The sequence below is a fragment of the Sciurus vulgaris genome, assembly GCF_902686455.1.
Source record: "Sciurus vulgaris genome assembly, chromosome: 10".
Lineage (NCBI taxonomy): Eukaryota > Metazoa > Chordata > Mammalia > Rodentia > Sciuridae > Sciurus > Sciurus vulgaris.
The window spans coordinates 60,022,482-60,038,190 of record NC_136470.1 but is presented as its reverse complement, the minus strand read 5'-3'; the positions used below and the strand labels follow the sequence as shown (position 1 = coordinate 60,038,190).

The following is a 15,709-nucleotide window of genomic DNA, read 5'->3' as shown; positions in this document are numbered from 1 at the left end:
GGTACTAGGAATTGAACCCAGGACCACTTTAACACTGAGCTCCATCCCCAGCTTTTTGTTTTAAATTTTGAGACAAGAACTTGCTAAATTGCGAGACTCCCTAAGGTTGCTGAGGTGTGCCTGGAACTAAAAATCTTCTTGCCTCAGCCTCCTGGGTCGCAGGGATCACAGATATGCACCACAGTACCTGCCAGTTTGTCCTTTGACTACTAAATATCTGTGCAAATTTTTACACATAAAATTGCCCTAGTTGCAGTTGGGCTCTGTGATGCGGGTGTGTAATCCCAGCAACTAAAGAGACTGAGGCAGGAGAATTCCTAGTTCAAGGCAAGCCTCAGCTATTTATTTGTTTATTTAGGTATGGGGGATTGAATCTAGTGGCACTTAACCACTGAACCACATCCCCGACCCTTTTTTTATATTTTATTTAGAAACAGAGTCTTGCTAAATTGCTTAGGACCTCAATAAATTGCTTAGGTTCTCACTAAATTGCTGGGGCTGGCTTTGAACTTGCACTCCTCCTGCCTTAACCTCCAAGCCACTGGAATTACAGATGTGTGCCACAAACCGTGTGCCGCAAACCTCAGCAAATTAGTGAGAACCTGTGTCAAATACTAAGGGAGTGGGGATGTAGTTTAGTGGTAGGGTGACCCTGGTTTCAATCCCAAATTCTAAATGTATCACCTGCTTTCCCTCTTGGTGTCTGTGACTTTGCCTACTCTGCAATTTGCCCTTCCTTCTCTATTTCTAGGTCCCACTTGCCTCCTCTGTCCATGATATATGATGTTTATTTATTTATTCATTTATTGGTACTAGGGATTAAACCCAGAGGTGCTTAACCACGGAGTCACAACCCCAGTTCCATTTATTTTTTATTTTGAGACAGGGTTTTGCTAAATTAACTTAGGGACTCACTAAGTTGCTGAGGCTAGTTTTGAACTTGCTATCCTCCTGCCTCAGCCTCTGATGCCACCAGGATTACAGACTTTAAAAATTACTTTTAGTGGTTGGCATATGCTAAGTTATTATTAGTGCTGATAGAGAGCTAGAGTTTTCATTGTTTGGGTCACGTGCATAAAAAATAGAAAATACGTAGTTTCTTTAAGTTCTGGTCCCTGAATTTTATTGTTTCCAAAAGTTCCATCACTGAATCCCTTCACATCCTGCTCAGAAGTCTCTGCAAATGTTTGCTTTTCTTTTTTCAGAAATCTTCCAAAGGAGCCTTTGACTTCCCAAAGACTCTTGAACCACACTTTGGATAAAAAGTTAAGAGTTCACAGAAAAGGACCAAGAAAAGCATGAATAACTCAGCCGCACAACCATGACCTCATGAATTAGCAAGGTCACAATTTTAACATTCAGAAATTGTGGGGGGACTGGGCACACACCTGAAATCCCAGCAGTGCTGGAGGACAGGACGAGACAGGAGGATCACAAGTTCAAGACCAGCCTTAGCAATTTAGCAAGACCCTGTCAAAATAAAAAGAAATAAAAAATAAAAACAAAAAGAGTTGGGGATGTGGTTCAGTGGTAAAGTGCCTCTGGGCTCAATCTCCAGAACCAAAAAAAAAAAAAAAAATTGTGGGGGAGGGAGCACAGGGGGAGGGGACAAGGAAGAGTGACTTTGGATGACAGGAAGTAGGAGGAGACATTTCAGAGTGCTCTGGGGTCAGGGGCCATTTGAGAGGCAGAATTTTCTATCAATTTCAACTTTTTTTCCCCCGAGTATGGAGAATTCAGGAGACAAGAAGGTAAATACAACTTAGTGGGTTTGTTTTCTGTTCTTCTGAGTATCATGTTTCTCTTTCTGATCACCCTTGATCTTTCTTTTGGGGATAAAGGAAGGACTTTAGAATTTTTTCCTCTTTCTTTATTCTTTTAAAAATTAAAAAGCTGTAGACACAGTTGCAGCCCCGTATGTTTGAGTAAAAGCACAGCTAGGAAGTGACGCTCCCTGCTGTGAGTGTGGAGAGGCTTTGTCTTGTCAGGAGGGAATCACTGCTGGGCCTGGAGGGAAATGGTCACAGGGGAAAAGGAGGTCGGGGGAGGGGTAGCTTTTAGGAAGAGCTGAGGCAGGGAAAAGCATGCAACCCCTTATTTCCCTCTGACAGAGGCTGGCCCTAAGCCACAGGAGCCAGGTGTGAACTCCTTGTCCCAGGGTCCCAGAGACCTGAGGAATGACCAGAAGCCAGACCCGTGAACAAGCAATGCAGAGTCCAAACTACATGGCAGGGAACCTGAGCATGCCCGAGGCCTCTTTCCTGGAAGCAGGCTATTTTTAACACTCTTAATTTTAAGATTTTTGTGAGGCCCTGAAGTGAGTACTTTGTGAAAGGGTTATGCAAATGTTGATTTTGAATATAAATGTGAAAGTACTACAGAGTAGTAGTACCAAACAAATGTTAATTTGTCCCTTTCTCCCACCCTGGAGACGATTGGAAAGATTTTGGAACAAACTGACCTAGGGTTTAATTTCTAATAATATGCCCTAACCTGATGTGTCCTGCCTCATCTGAACACGAACTTCAGCTTCTACATTTTAAAAACAGAGTACATGGTTGTGAGGTTTTTATGGAGATTAAATGAATGAAAATAAGGACAAGTCAAACCAATACCTGGGGTAAAACAGAAGCTCAGCCAGGCACAGTGGCTCACACCTGTTACCCCAGCGACTGGGGGTGAGGGGTTGAAACCAGAGGCTGGAAAGTTGGAGGCCAGCCTGGGAGACTTAGCAAAAACCTGTCTCAAAATAAAATTCTAAAAAGGACTGGGGATGTAGCTGGGAGCAGGGGTTGGTAAAACTCTTACCTAGCATGCCCTAAAGTCGCCAAAGATTAAGGCTTAATACATTAGCGTCTCTGAATTAAACAACTTATTCCCATTGCCCTTTGTTCTTTTTAACTCAATTAAGTGATATTTATTGAGTGCCTACAATAAAGGGGAAAGAAAGAAATTACACCCTTGTGGAGCTTACAATCAGATGCAGCCACAGGCATTGATCAGATCACACAAGTCCATATAAAATTGCAATTGATAAATTGTGAGCATGAGGTAATATATGGTAGGTCAGACTGAAGGGACTAGAAAGGGTCCCCAGGTGAAATAGCCCTTAGATGATCTTCTGAAAGAAGAGTTAAGAATGTCAACAGAAGCATGCTAGGTCTGGGCTGCGACTTCATAGCAGTCCTCAGTAACAGCTTTGGCAAAGCAAAGAATTGTGTGAAGGAGCGCAGCCTGAGGCCAGGCTGAGATGGGTGAGAAGGGGCTGGCAGGCCCTGATCTTCATGGGAACACAGTCACCCACCTAAGGGAAGGAACATTTTTTGCTAGCAGCCCTCTGGCTATGGTTTGTGAAAATAATTTACTTGGAGTCAAGAATGAAGGAATGAAAGAGGGAAATCTTTGGGGTGAGAGATGATGAATAGAGGGGAGGACATAAGAGCTTCTTCTCCCAAAATAGACTATTTTTTTCCTACTTCTTTGCTTATATCTATAATTCTATCTTGTACTTTCAAACGGACTCCCTCTCGTTTCCCCCATCATTGCTTCTCTGTCTTAAAAATGAGACTGGGTATTAAGGTATGCAGAGAATCAGGGGCAGGGAACACACACCTATAATACCAATTACTCGGGAGACTGAGGCAGGAGGGTCCTATGTTTGAGGTCAGCACAGGCAACTCAGTGAGATCCTACCTCAAAAATAAAAAGGGGCTATAGCTCAATTGGTAGAGTGCTTGCCTCGAATACACAAGGCCCTGGGTTCAACCCCCACACCACAAAAATAAATAAATTAATTAATTAAATAAAATGAAAAAATAAAAAGGGCTGGGGATGTAGCTCAGTGGTAGAGCCCCCCACCCCCTGGGTTTAATCTCTAGTATAAAATTCTTAAAAAATGAAAGAAAGAGAATTCATGCTGCCAGGCAAGGGTGGGGACTGGGGGCCTTGGATGTGAGTTACCATAGAGCGCATAGGTGTGTGCAGGGTCACACGCCAGAGGAATGACTGACCAGTCCTCTATCCCCAGTGGAGCGTCACAAAGAAGTCGTGGCAAGAAGAAGGAGGAGCGTCTAGTCAACCAAGCACTTCGACAAAGGGGACAAAAAGAAAAAGATCGGTGAAAGATGACCAAGGTAAAAATCCTCCTATCCAAAATCCTTCCTCAGGTCCAAGAAGCCTGAAGAATTATTCCAAAGGCATTGTAAAAGCAGGCAAGAAATTTCCATCCTGCGTTCTGCGATCCTGTCCTTCCTCAGAAGCCTAGCTTATGAAGCCTCCTTTTGGTCACCTCTGCAAAAACTGATCCCTTCCTATTTCCAAGCTCCCACGACATTCTTGGTTGGGATAGTCATTTTGACTTCAAATACTGCCTGGAGTTGAGAACCTCAGTGTGAAATGATTTGGGGGACAGACAGCTGTAAGTTTGAAATCCCATCTTTGAAACTCCGCTTCCTATTCTAAAAACAAGTGAGGACCATGCCTAACCTCGATTAGGGGTGGGACACAGGGTTGGTTGTGGTTGACATAGAATAATTAGATAAGACACCCACACTGAGCCTAACCAGTAATATAAACTCAGTAAACCCTAGTGACCATTAGTGTCATTGCAGTTTGTGTCTGTCCTGGAGGTGTGTTCTGGGAACATCTACCGAATGGTGACTGTGAGTGAGGTACCATAGCAGCAGAATGAACAGAAACAGTAGAGCTAAGGAGACAATACGTACAGTAAGACCCGAGGGCTGTCCTGACTGGGGGGGTTGGCAGAATTATGGGGTCAGTGGTTGTGTGCGTTGCATCGTCAGGGTTTATTTTGTTCTATGGTAGAAGGAAAGATGTCACTGAGCCAGGTGTGGTGGTGCACATCTGCAATCCCAGCAGCTGGGGAGGCTGAGGCAGGAGGATTGCAGGTTCAAGACCAGTCTCAGCAATTTAGAAAAGCCCTGAGCAAAATAAAGGCTGGGGATGTAGCTCAGTGATTAAGTGACCCTGGGTTCAATCTGCAGTACAAAAAAAAAGAAGATGTCACTGAGTATTTGTGATCCCAACTGGAAGATTTCAATAATTCCCCAAGGATGGATGTGCAACCACCTGGATTCTGTGGGATGGGCTCAAAAGGAACAGGTGCACATGAGTCATGAGTACTGGGAATTTCAGTAGAATATCAGGTCCTAGGTTTGAGGTTCTGTCTATCAAAAGCTATGGGGTCAGTCATTACCAAACCCTTTTTATGAGGGGATTGGACTATGAGAACTAAAAACGATTTTTTTTTTTTGAAAAGTGATACGAAAGTTAATTATTGCTAATTTTATTCCATTTTCCTTCAGCTTCCTGTCCAAAGAAGAAAGCAGAAGACGCCAAAAGCCAAAAATCTCCCCAAAAGATACCAATTCCTCCCCTGCCCTTGGAATTGCCACCAATCAACTTGCTTCACAGAGACATTTTGCGGGCCTGGTGCCAGCAGTTACGTTTGAGCACCAAAGGCCAGGTGAGGGCTTTGGGTGAGACTTGTTGCTGGGAGAAAGAATGTGAACCTTGTTCTCATAGTAACTCTTTTTCTCTTGTTTTAGAAATTAGAAACATATAAGAGGCTCTGTGAGCATGCTTACCCCGAGCAAAAGGTGAGTGACTTTTTCTTCTAAGGAAAATTGACAGAGTAGAAGGTTCAGTTCTTACCCTGATAAGCTACTTCAACATTAAAATTTTAGAGATTAGTGATGGTCGTGCTCGCCTGTAATCTCGGTGACTTGGAAGGCTGAAGCAAGAGAATCACAAATTTGAGGCCAGCCTGTGCAAATTAGTGAGACCCTTTTTCCAAATAAAAAAATATAAGGGGCTGGGGTCAGCAGGGTATGATGGGACACGCCTGTAATTCCAGCAGCTCGGAAGACTGAGACAGGATTATCAAGAGTTCAAACCAGCCTTAGAAAAGTGAGGCACTAAGCAATTCGGTGAGACCTTGTCTCTAAATAAAATACAATATAGGGCTGGGAGTGTGGCTCAGGGGTTAAGTGCCCCTGAGTTCAATCCCTGGTACCAAAAAATAAAAAGAACTGGTGTGAGTTCAGAGGTAGAGTACCCCTGAGTTCAGTACTCAATACCAGGAGTTGAAGAACAAGCTTAGCCCCTCCATCCTGCTTCTCTCTGGTTCTAAGACCAATGTCTCCCTGTCTCCACTTAACCACTCCATAGCAAAAAGTAATTAAAATTTTATTTTTATTTATTAATTTATTAATTTTTTGCTGCTGGAGATTGAACCAAAAGTCATGCTAACCTCTATGACCCAGTTATAGCCCCAGTTCCTTCTTGGTTTTATTTGACAAATATTAATAGTATATGTTTATCAGGTAAAACATTGTCAATTAGGTGTACATTGCAGAATGGCTAAATCAAGTTAATTAGCATTTGTATGGCCTCATACACTTTTTTGGTTTGTTTGTTGTGGTTGATTTGTTTTGGTCCAGGGTATTAAAACTCTCAGGAATGCTGTACCACTATTTTACATTCCCAGCAGGTTTAATTTTTATTTTGAGACAGAGGCTCACTAAGTTGCTGAGGCTGGCCTCAAATTTGCCATCCTCCTGCCTCAGCCTTCTGAGTAGCTGGGATTAAGGCAAGCACCACCACTGCATTTTCTTTCTTTTATTTTTAAATTAATTTTTTTTATTTTTATAGACTGCATTTTGATTTATTGTACACAAATGTGGTACAACTTTTCATTTCTATGGCTGTACACAATGTAGATTCACACCATTCATGTAATCATACCTATACAATAGGGTAATACTGTCTGTTTCATTCTTTCCGTCTCTCACCCCCTCATACCCCATTTTCCTCTACGCCATCCAAAGTTCCTTCATTCTTCTCTTCCCCTGCCACCCCGCCACCCCGCCACCCCGCCACCCCACCACCCCACCACCCCACCACCCCACCACCCCACCACCCCACCACCTCACCACCTCACCACCTCACCACCCCACCTCCCCACCTCCCCACCTCCCCACCTCCCCACCTCCCCACCTCTCCATCTTGATACATATCGTCATCCACTTATCAGAGAAAACATTCAGCCTATGGTGTTTGGGCTTGGCCTATTTCACTTAGTGTGATATTTTCCAACTTCATCCATTTTTTCAGCAAATGCCATAACTTTATTCTTCTTTATGGCTGAGTAATATTCCATTGTGTATATATACCACAGTTGCTTTATCCATTCTTCTGTTGAAGGGCATCTAGGTTGGTTCCACAATCTGGCTATTGTGAATTGAGCTTCTGTGAACATTGATGTGGCTGTGTTACTGTAGTATGCTAATTTTAAGTCTTTTGGGTATAAACCAAGGAGTGGGGTAGCTGGGTCAAATGGTGGGTCCATTCCAAGTTTTCTGAGGATTCTGCACACTGCTTTCCAGAGTGGCTGCACCAGTTGCAACTTCACCAGCAATGTATGAGTGTGCCTTTTCCCCCACATCCACACCAACACTTATTATTGCTTGTGTTCTTGATAATCACCATTCTAATTGGAGTTAGATGAAATCTTAGGGTGGTTTTAATTTTCATTTCTCTAATTACTAGGGATGATGAGCACTTTTTCATATATTTTTTGATCACCTGTATATGTTCTGTGAAGTGTGTCTGCACAGTTCATTAGCCCATTTATTGATTGGGTTCTTTGTATTTTTTAAGTTCTTTATAAACTTTGGAGATGAATGCTCTGTCTGAAGTGTGTGTGGAAAAGATTTTCTCCCACTCTGTAGGCTCTCTTTTCACATTGTTGTTTCCTTTGCTGAGAAAAAACTTTTTAGTTTGAATCTATCCCATTTATTGATTATTGCTTTTATTTCTTGGGCTATGGGGATCTTGTTAAGGAAGTCTGGTCCTAAGCCAAAGTGATGGAGATTCGGGCCTACTTTTTCTTCTATTTGATGAAGGGTCTCAGTTCTAATTCCTAGATCCTTGATCCATTTTGAGTTGAGTTTTGTACAGGGTGAGAGATAGGAATTTAATTTCATTTTACTGCATATGGATTTCCAGTTTTTCCAGCACCATTGGTTGAAAAGGCTATCTTTTTTCCATTATAAGTTTTTGGCATCTTTGTCTAGTATGAGATAACTGTACTTATGTGGGTTTGTCTCCGTGTCTTCTATCCTGTACCATTGATCTACCTGTCTATTTTGGTGCCAGTACCATGCTGTTTTTGTTATTATTGCTGTATAGTAGAGTTTAAGGTCTGGTATACTGATACCTCCCTCATCACTCTTCCTGCCCATGATTGCTTTGGCTATTCTGGGTCTTTTGTGCTTGCAGATGAATATCATGATTGCTTTCTCTATTTCTATGAGAAATGTCATTGGGATTTTAATTGGAATTGCATTCAATCTGTATAGCACCTTTGGAAGTATGGACATTTTGATAATATTAATTCTGCCTATCCAAGAACCTGGAAGATCCATCTTCTAAGGTCTTCTTCAATTTCTTTCTTTAATGTTCTGTAGTTATCATTGTAGAGATCTTTTACCTCTTTGTTTAGATTGATTCCTAAGTTTTTTTTCTTTTTTTCTTTTCTTTTTTTTTTGAGGTTATTGTGAAAGGAGTTGTTTTCCACATTTCCCTTTCAGATGTTTCATTGCTTATGAATAAAAATGCTTTAGATTTATGCGTGTTGATTTTATATCCTGCTATTTTGCTGAATTCATTTATGAGGTCTAGAAGTTTTCTGGAGGAGTTTTTTGGATCCTCTAAATAGAGAATCATGTCATCAGCAAATAGTGACAGCTTGAGTTCCTCTTTTCCTACTCATATCCATTTAATTTCTTTGGTCTGTCTAATTGCTCTGGCTAGTATTTCAAGGATGAAGTTGAATAGAAGTGGTGAAGTAGGGCATCCCTGTCTTGTTCCAGTTTTTAAAGGAAATGCTTTCAGTTTTTCTCCATTAATGCATTTTCATCTTTATATTACTATTGTTGATATTTCTAATATTTAGCCCTACTTGCAGAATATTCCTACCACAGCAAAAGAGGCCCGAAAGAAGATATTGATACAAAATAATTCAAAGATGGGCAAGGGGAAAAAGTCCCTGAAAAGTTGTAAGGAAAGCATATGTCCTGAGGGTGCTGCTCCCCCTGAAGTGGCCCCTGCACCCGAGGAGTTGCCTGTCCTTGAGGAGCCTCCTGCGCTCTATGAAGAAGTCAGTACAAGCCTGGTGACCACATCTGCCCTGGAGGAGGCATTGGGCTCCTGGGACAGAAATGCAGCCAGTGCCGGGCAGGTGGCGACTGTACGACCCCCACCAGAGACCTATGGTAAGCCCAGCGTGGAGAGCTTGTTCTGAATCAGACCAGTAAAGTATATCAAAGTGTGACACCATTGTGTACAACCAGAGAAATGAAAAGTCGTACCCTGTGTGTGTACAATGAATCAAAAATAAAATACAATAAAAAATGCAAAAGAATAAAAAAATCACCTCAAAGGCTGGTGATTTCTGGAGCCAATTACAGCAATGTCTAAAATCAGTGTTTGGCTGGGCCAGTGGCACACACCTGTAAATCTAGCCACTCAGGAGCTCAAGGAGGATTGCAAGTTCAAGGCCAGCCTGAGTTGCTTAGTGAGACCCTGTCACAAAATAAAATATAAAAAGAGTTGGGGATATAACTCAGCAGTAGAGCACCCTGGGGTTCAACCACCAGTGTTAATCAATCAATTAAATTAAGAAAAGAATAAACCAGGTACAGTGGCACACACCTGTAGTCCCAGCTACTCAGGAGCCTAAGGCTGGAGGATTCCAAGTTCAAGGCCAGCCTGGGCAATTTAGTGAGCCCTGTCTCAAAAAATGATTTAAAAAAAAAAAGCTGAGTATGTAGCTCAGTGGTGGAACACCCCTGAGTTCAATCCTCAGTAATAAATAAATAGATAAATAAGTAAAAAAAGAAAAGATAAAGAGCTGAGAATATAGTTTAGTGGTAGAGTGCTTGCCTACCATACCCAAGGCTCTGGATTCAATCCCCAGGAACACACACACACACACAAATAAATAAGTTAAAAATAAAAATCAACTACATGGGTTTGAGCCCTGGATCTCCTGGCATCTGTTAAGTGAATGACATAACAGTCCCCAGTTTCCTTTTCATAAAAATAGGTTAATAATACAAAACTTATGTTCTAAGGATTATAGGAAATGCAATGAAAGTTGACACCCCTGAACCTATTTCATGGTGGTCTTAAAGTATTATTTTGTTTTGCTTTGTGTTGTTGTGTTTTTGTTGTGGTTGTTTTGTTTTTTCCTCAGTGCTGGGAGTTGAGTCCAGATGTGCTCTATCACTGACCTACACCCAATATTTTGACACAGGGTGACAGGGTCCCACTAAGTTGTCCAGGCTTGCCTCCAATTTGTGATCCTCCTGTATCAGCCTCCCAAGTAGCTTGAGTTACAGGTGTGTGCCACCACACCTAGCAAGGCCTTTAATTTTGAAACAGAACTGTTTTTTTCATGCTTTCCTAACCGGCAACAGGATAGAGTAGAGGTGAAGTTAAATTGCAGGGTTCATTTCTTGGGGCTAGCATTTGAATAAGGTGGCTGTGAACAGGCTGTGATCAGTCTTGAACTTGAGCATGTGGTCCTGGTATGCTCATGTTAAATCTCTTTTCTTCCTCAGGTGTCAGGTGGTGTGTGGTCCACGGGAAAAGTCTCCCTGCAGACAAAAACGGTTGGGTTCAGCTGCAGTTTCACGCTGGACAAGCCTGGGTACCTGAAAAGAGAAAAGGGAGAGTGAGTGCACTTTTCTTGCTTCCCTCCTGCAATTTTCCACCCCCGTACCTGGAGGACAACATGCTGTGCCCCAATTGTGTTAAGAGGTAATTACCTGGTCGGCTTCTATAAACTCCAGGTGGGCACCTGGTTTGGGGTTGGGGAAGAGGAAGGATACACATTTATCTTAATTAGCCATTTATTTCAAGCACAAGTTGTCAGGAAAGAGTTTCAAGAAAATTAGTACCTACGTAACTTTATCCCCAAGAAAAGAGCATATATATTTCAAGGCTTAATGCGTCTATTTGGAAACACAGAATCTGAAGTAAAACTCATTGTGTGATTACTACATCCAAAGTATATGGACTACAGAGAAATAATGATGAGCCAAAAATCTCCTTCCTCTAAGTAGCCTCCAGTCTAATAGGGAATATACTGGCATATAAACAACTGGAGTACCGTACCATGTGATGATTGGTGTCAAAGAGATTTATTTTATTTATTTATGTATTTGTTGCAGTACTGGAGATCCAGCCCAGTGTCTCACGTGTTCTAGGCCTCACTCTAACACTGAGTTACTTCCCCAGTCCTAAAGAAAGTTGATTTTTGGTTGGTTGTTTGTTTAACAGTACTGGGAATTGAACCCAGGAGTGCTCTATCACTAAGCAATACCCTAGCCCTTTTACTTTTTATTTTGAGACAGGGTGTCACTAAGTTGTCAAGGCAGTCCTTGAACTTGTGATCCTGCCTTAGCCTCCTAACTAGCTAAATTACAGGCACATGTCACTGCACCGGATTAAGAGATTTCTCTCTCTCTCTTTTTTTTTTTTTCCCCCCTGGTACTGGGGATTGAATCCAGGGGCGCTTTACCGCTGAGCCACATCTCCAGCCCTTTTTACTTTTTATTTTGAGAGAAAGTCTCCCTAAGTTGCTGAGGGCCTTGCTAAGCTGCCCAGGTTGGCCTTGAACTTGCCATTTTCCTGTCTTAGTCACTGAGGTTACCGGCATGTGCCACTATGCCCAGCAAGAAGAGATTTCTTAAGGGAAGAATTGACAAAATAGAAAGGAGGGGTAAATTCATCTTTCAGCGTGGAAAATAGTGCCAAGGCTATAACAAACTTAGACAAATTCAAAGTTGCAAGTAGTTCAGTGTGACTATAATGTGATGATACAGGGTGCAAGGTGAGCCTCAGTTGTTCGATTAATGCCTATCTGAAGCTACTGCAGAAATCACTTCAGCGAGTAGGATTAGTTTGAGAAAAGTCTTGACTCAAATAGAGCATTACACATTTTAAGCAATGTCAATAGTTTGGTATCTAATATTGGAAGTTCAGAGTTTACCCAGCAGCTAACATGGCATTCTTTAGAAAGGTTTCTTTAGTTATATAATGTGATCAGTAGAATATCTTTGCAATCAGTAAACAACCAACTTTGGAAGCACAACCATAAAGGAAACAGCAAGAAGGCCACCAAGCTCTGTAACTTAATATCTAAACCAAATTGAAATTGATATGTATGTTAAAGAAAATAATTTGACCGATGAGGAATAGACCTGGGGAAAAAGGCTTGATAAATTTTCTGATCTTTGCATAAAGTATACCAACTAATGTATGATTTCTGTTTCTAAAATAAGAGGGGGCTGGGTATGTTACTCAGTGGTAGAGTGTTTGTGTAGCATGTGCAAGGCCTTGGGTTCAACCCTCAGCACTGTAAACAAACAAAAACAGCCACCAAAATTTGACAAATCTGAGTGGTTGAGAGGAAAACTGTTTTGAAGTAGCAGCAGGATTGCTCCAAAGATGAGCAGATGCACAGTCCTGGATTGCAGTCATCTGTAACAATAACCATCTCGATAATTTTATATTTGCCACTTAACTTTTCTAAGCCTCAGTTTCTCTTTCTCTCTCTCTCTCTCTCTCTCTCTCTCTCCCCCTCTCCCCCTCTCCCCCCCACCCTGTGCATATATATCCCCACCCCCACCCCTGGGCTAAGGATTGAATCCAGGGGCACTCCGCCACTGAGCTACATGCTTGGCACTTTTTATTTTGAGACAGGGTCACATTCAGTTGCCAGGCTGGCCTTGAACTTGAAATTCTCCTGCCTCAGCCTCCCAAGAGACTGGTACCACCACACCTGGCTTCCAGCATTATTTTATTAATTTGTTTTTTAAATTTTGAAACAAGGTCTTCCTAAATTGCCCTGGCTGTCCTTGTACTTGTGATTCTACTACCTCATCCTCCCAAGTAGCTGAGATTAGAGATGTGTGCCCTCTCATCCAGCAAAGTGCAACCTTTGTTTTACTTGTTTTTTTTTTTTTTTTTTTAACTGGAGACTAAACCCAGGGATGCTTAACCACTAGACTACATCCCCAGCCCTTTTCACTTTTTCTTTTGAGACAGGGTTTCACTAACTTGGTTAGGGTTTCACTGATTTGCTGAGGGTGGCCTTGAACTTGGGGATTCTCCTGCCTCAGCCTCCAGGATCACGGGATTATAGGCATGGGCTATCACATCCATTTTTTAATTTTTGACTCTTTGTTCTGTTCTTTTTGTGGTGATGCAATTGAACCCAGGGCCTCACACAATCCAGCAAGGGCTCTACCTCTGAGCCCCAGCCCCAGCCCGAAGGGTAATTTCACTGGCATTTCGGTAGTGGATTTCTTGGCTATTTTAAGGATAAAACCTGATAATTTTTGTTTTCCATGTTACTAAAAACAACCTTTCACTTGTTTCATAGGAACAAGATTTTAATTAAAAGTCTCCAGTGGGAATAGAATACGAAGATAAAAGACATGTCTGTTGTTTTCCTGCTCCTTCTCTGATGTCACCTGCAGTTCTTGTGTTGGCAAGCTGTGACCGAGACTGATGGAAATTCAAAAGCCTGTGCCCTCAGATGTCCGCCTTACCAAGAAGTTACTGGAACATGCCAGATGGCAGTGGCGAATGCCTGTGATCCCAGCGATTTAGGAGACTGAGGCAGAAGGATCACGAGTTCCAGGCAGCCTGGGAAATTTAGTGAGACCCTGTCTCAAAAATAAAATAAAAAGGACTGGGGATGTAACTCAGTGCAAAAAAAAAACAACCCATGGGTCAATCCCGGGACCCAAAACAAAAAACAAACAAACAAAAAAAACAGACCAAACCGGAGGAGTCAGAGCTTGTTCTGCACTCCCGTCACCACAGGTAGCCTCAAAGAGGAGCCAGCGAGGCCACAAAACCTTCAGCAGGCCGAGCAGTGGGTACACGCTGTCATCCCAGCTACTTGGGAAGCGCAGGCAAGAGGATCACAAGTTTGAGACCAGCTTTGGCAATTTAGTGAGACCCTATATCAAAATCAAAAAGAAAAAGCTGGAGATGTAGTTCAGTGATAAGAGTAACCCTGAGTTCAGTCCCTAGTACCAAAAAAAAGAAACAAGAAACCTTCAACAGGGGGTCCCTGAGTTCATTGTGATGACTGCTGACACCCAGCCCGGCAGGACATCCTGCACCTTCCAGCCCTGGAAGACCAGAAGGCTCCCTGTGTGTCTGAGTGCTCCCAGGAGGCCCTGGGGCAGGGCTGAGTCTCCAGACCTGTGGGCTGTCCTATCAGCAACACAAAGGGCCCACAGCTGAGCAGCAGGTGCAGCCCACCCAGCCCGCGGGGCCTCTGGCTTTCCCACTGACTAATCCCCCAGTTGTATCAGTGTTCCTGTTAGCAGGGTATTTGCATTTGCTTCCTTTTGTTATAAAATGATGTACTAAGTCTGGTTTCTGAATTCTTGTTGTTTCTGTGTTCTAGGGTTGTTTTGGTTTTTGGGGGGAGGGGTATTGGGGATTGAACCCAGGGATATCTTTCCACTGAGCTACATCCTTAGCCCTTTTCATTTGTTGTTTTGAGACAGTCTCACTAAATTGCTGAGGCAGGCCTTGAACTTGCCATCCTCCTCCAGCCTCCTGATTCACTGGGACATGGGCATGTGCCACCTGCCTAACTTCTCTTCCATTCTTTCATACTCCCCTTAGAAAAACGAACTAATGCCTAGAACAGCCAGAAGCAGAGTGGTGGCCCTCTTCAAAAGCAGGCAGAGCCAGGAGAAAATTGACTAAGCCAGGATAGCGATCCGGTTCTAGCTTTCATCTATGATCTTCATAGATTATGCAGAGTGGTGGGACTAAACACTGGCCGCTTGGTCTCCCTTGTGCCAGACATAAAGAATCATTTCTTACAAATGTTAAAATGATGGAGTGGTTTCCTTGGCTCTCTAGGCGATTATGGATCATTTTGTGTAGCTCTACTGTTCGCCCTTGGTATGTTGTCCTATGCTCTCTCTCCAACTTGCACTCTCTCTAATTCTTTGAAAGGGAGACAAAGAGCTAGAGTTGTACACTCCATGTGCCTTAGATAAATTCTACAGCAGAGGGAGGACCTACCCTCGTCTTGCTGTTTTAGGGGTAGCCAAGGGAAGAGATTGCGCTCTAGTTTCCTACCTTGCAGATAGGTCTGTGCCCACACGTATGTGGTGTGAGCCAGGCGTGAAGTACAACAGGAATGGGAGGATGAGAAATCTGGAGCCGGCCTTCCAAATTTCTCTTGGCTCCAAAGAGACATGGAAGATTTCAAGAGTAGATGCTGAAGGAGCAGCTGACGATGTCCAGAGGGTCTGCCAAGCCTGAGCTGGCTGGCAGAGGCAGATGGGTCTGCAGAAGAAAGCCTGTGAACTCCCTGACAAATTAAAGCGCACGTCAGCCCATCTCCAAGCATTTCTGGTGATGAGGAGAGCTGGGGAGGGAAAAGCAGATGGGGAGATTTTTAAGACCCAGCTCACTAAATCGAAGTTAAATTTCCTAAAAATTCACCAAGTAAGTTTCTACGTTTTAGCCAAGATGGGGCTTACAGACATAATTGAAAAAATTTTTGTGTCCACCTAAGGCAAACTTAGTACCGCCAGAAATGGTAAAAACTAAAATGTACCATCTGATATAACACAATGGA

The 15,709-nt window shown here is 42.8% G+C and overlaps 1 protein-coding gene across 2 annotated transcripts; it reads left to right on the top strand.

Moving 5' to 3' along the window:
* The first annotated feature begins 1,674 nt into the window (after positions 1-1,674).
* On the top strand, positions 1,675-13,785 carry DPPA4 (developmental pluripotency associated 4). Of its 2 annotated transcripts, none has more exons than XM_079155107.1 (7): positions 1,675-1,751; positions 4,028-4,133; positions 5,325-5,485; positions 5,568-5,618; positions 8,990-9,296; positions 10,647-10,845; positions 13,475-13,785. In XM_079155107.1, the coding sequence occupies exons 1-7, from the start codon at positions 1,728-1,730 to the stop codon at positions 13,509-13,511; spliced, it is 885 nt and encodes a 294-aa protein (XP_079011233.1). In that variant the 5' UTR covers positions 1,675-1,727; the 3' UTR covers positions 13,512-13,785. The 2 variants fall into 2 exon arrangements, with proteins under 2 accessions (XP_079011233.1, XP_079011232.1); XM_079155106.1 differs by having other exon boundaries at positions 8,978-9,296.
* Positions 13,786-15,709: the final 1,924 nt, after the last annotated feature.

Bases quoted from the DNA above. Each gene is read 5' to 3' on its own strand.
- DPPA4 (XM_079155106.1), top strand. From the start codon at position 1,728: ATGGAGAATTCAGGAGACAAGAAG. The intron at 9,297-10,646 runs GTAAGCCCAGCG...TTTCTTCCTCAG, and splicing joins ACCCCCACCAGAGACCTATG to GTGTCAGGTGGTGTGTGGTC. The intron at 10,846-13,474 runs GTAATTACCTGG...CTTGTTTCATAG, and splicing joins TGCCCCAATTGTGTTAAGAG to GAACAAGATTTTAATTAAAA.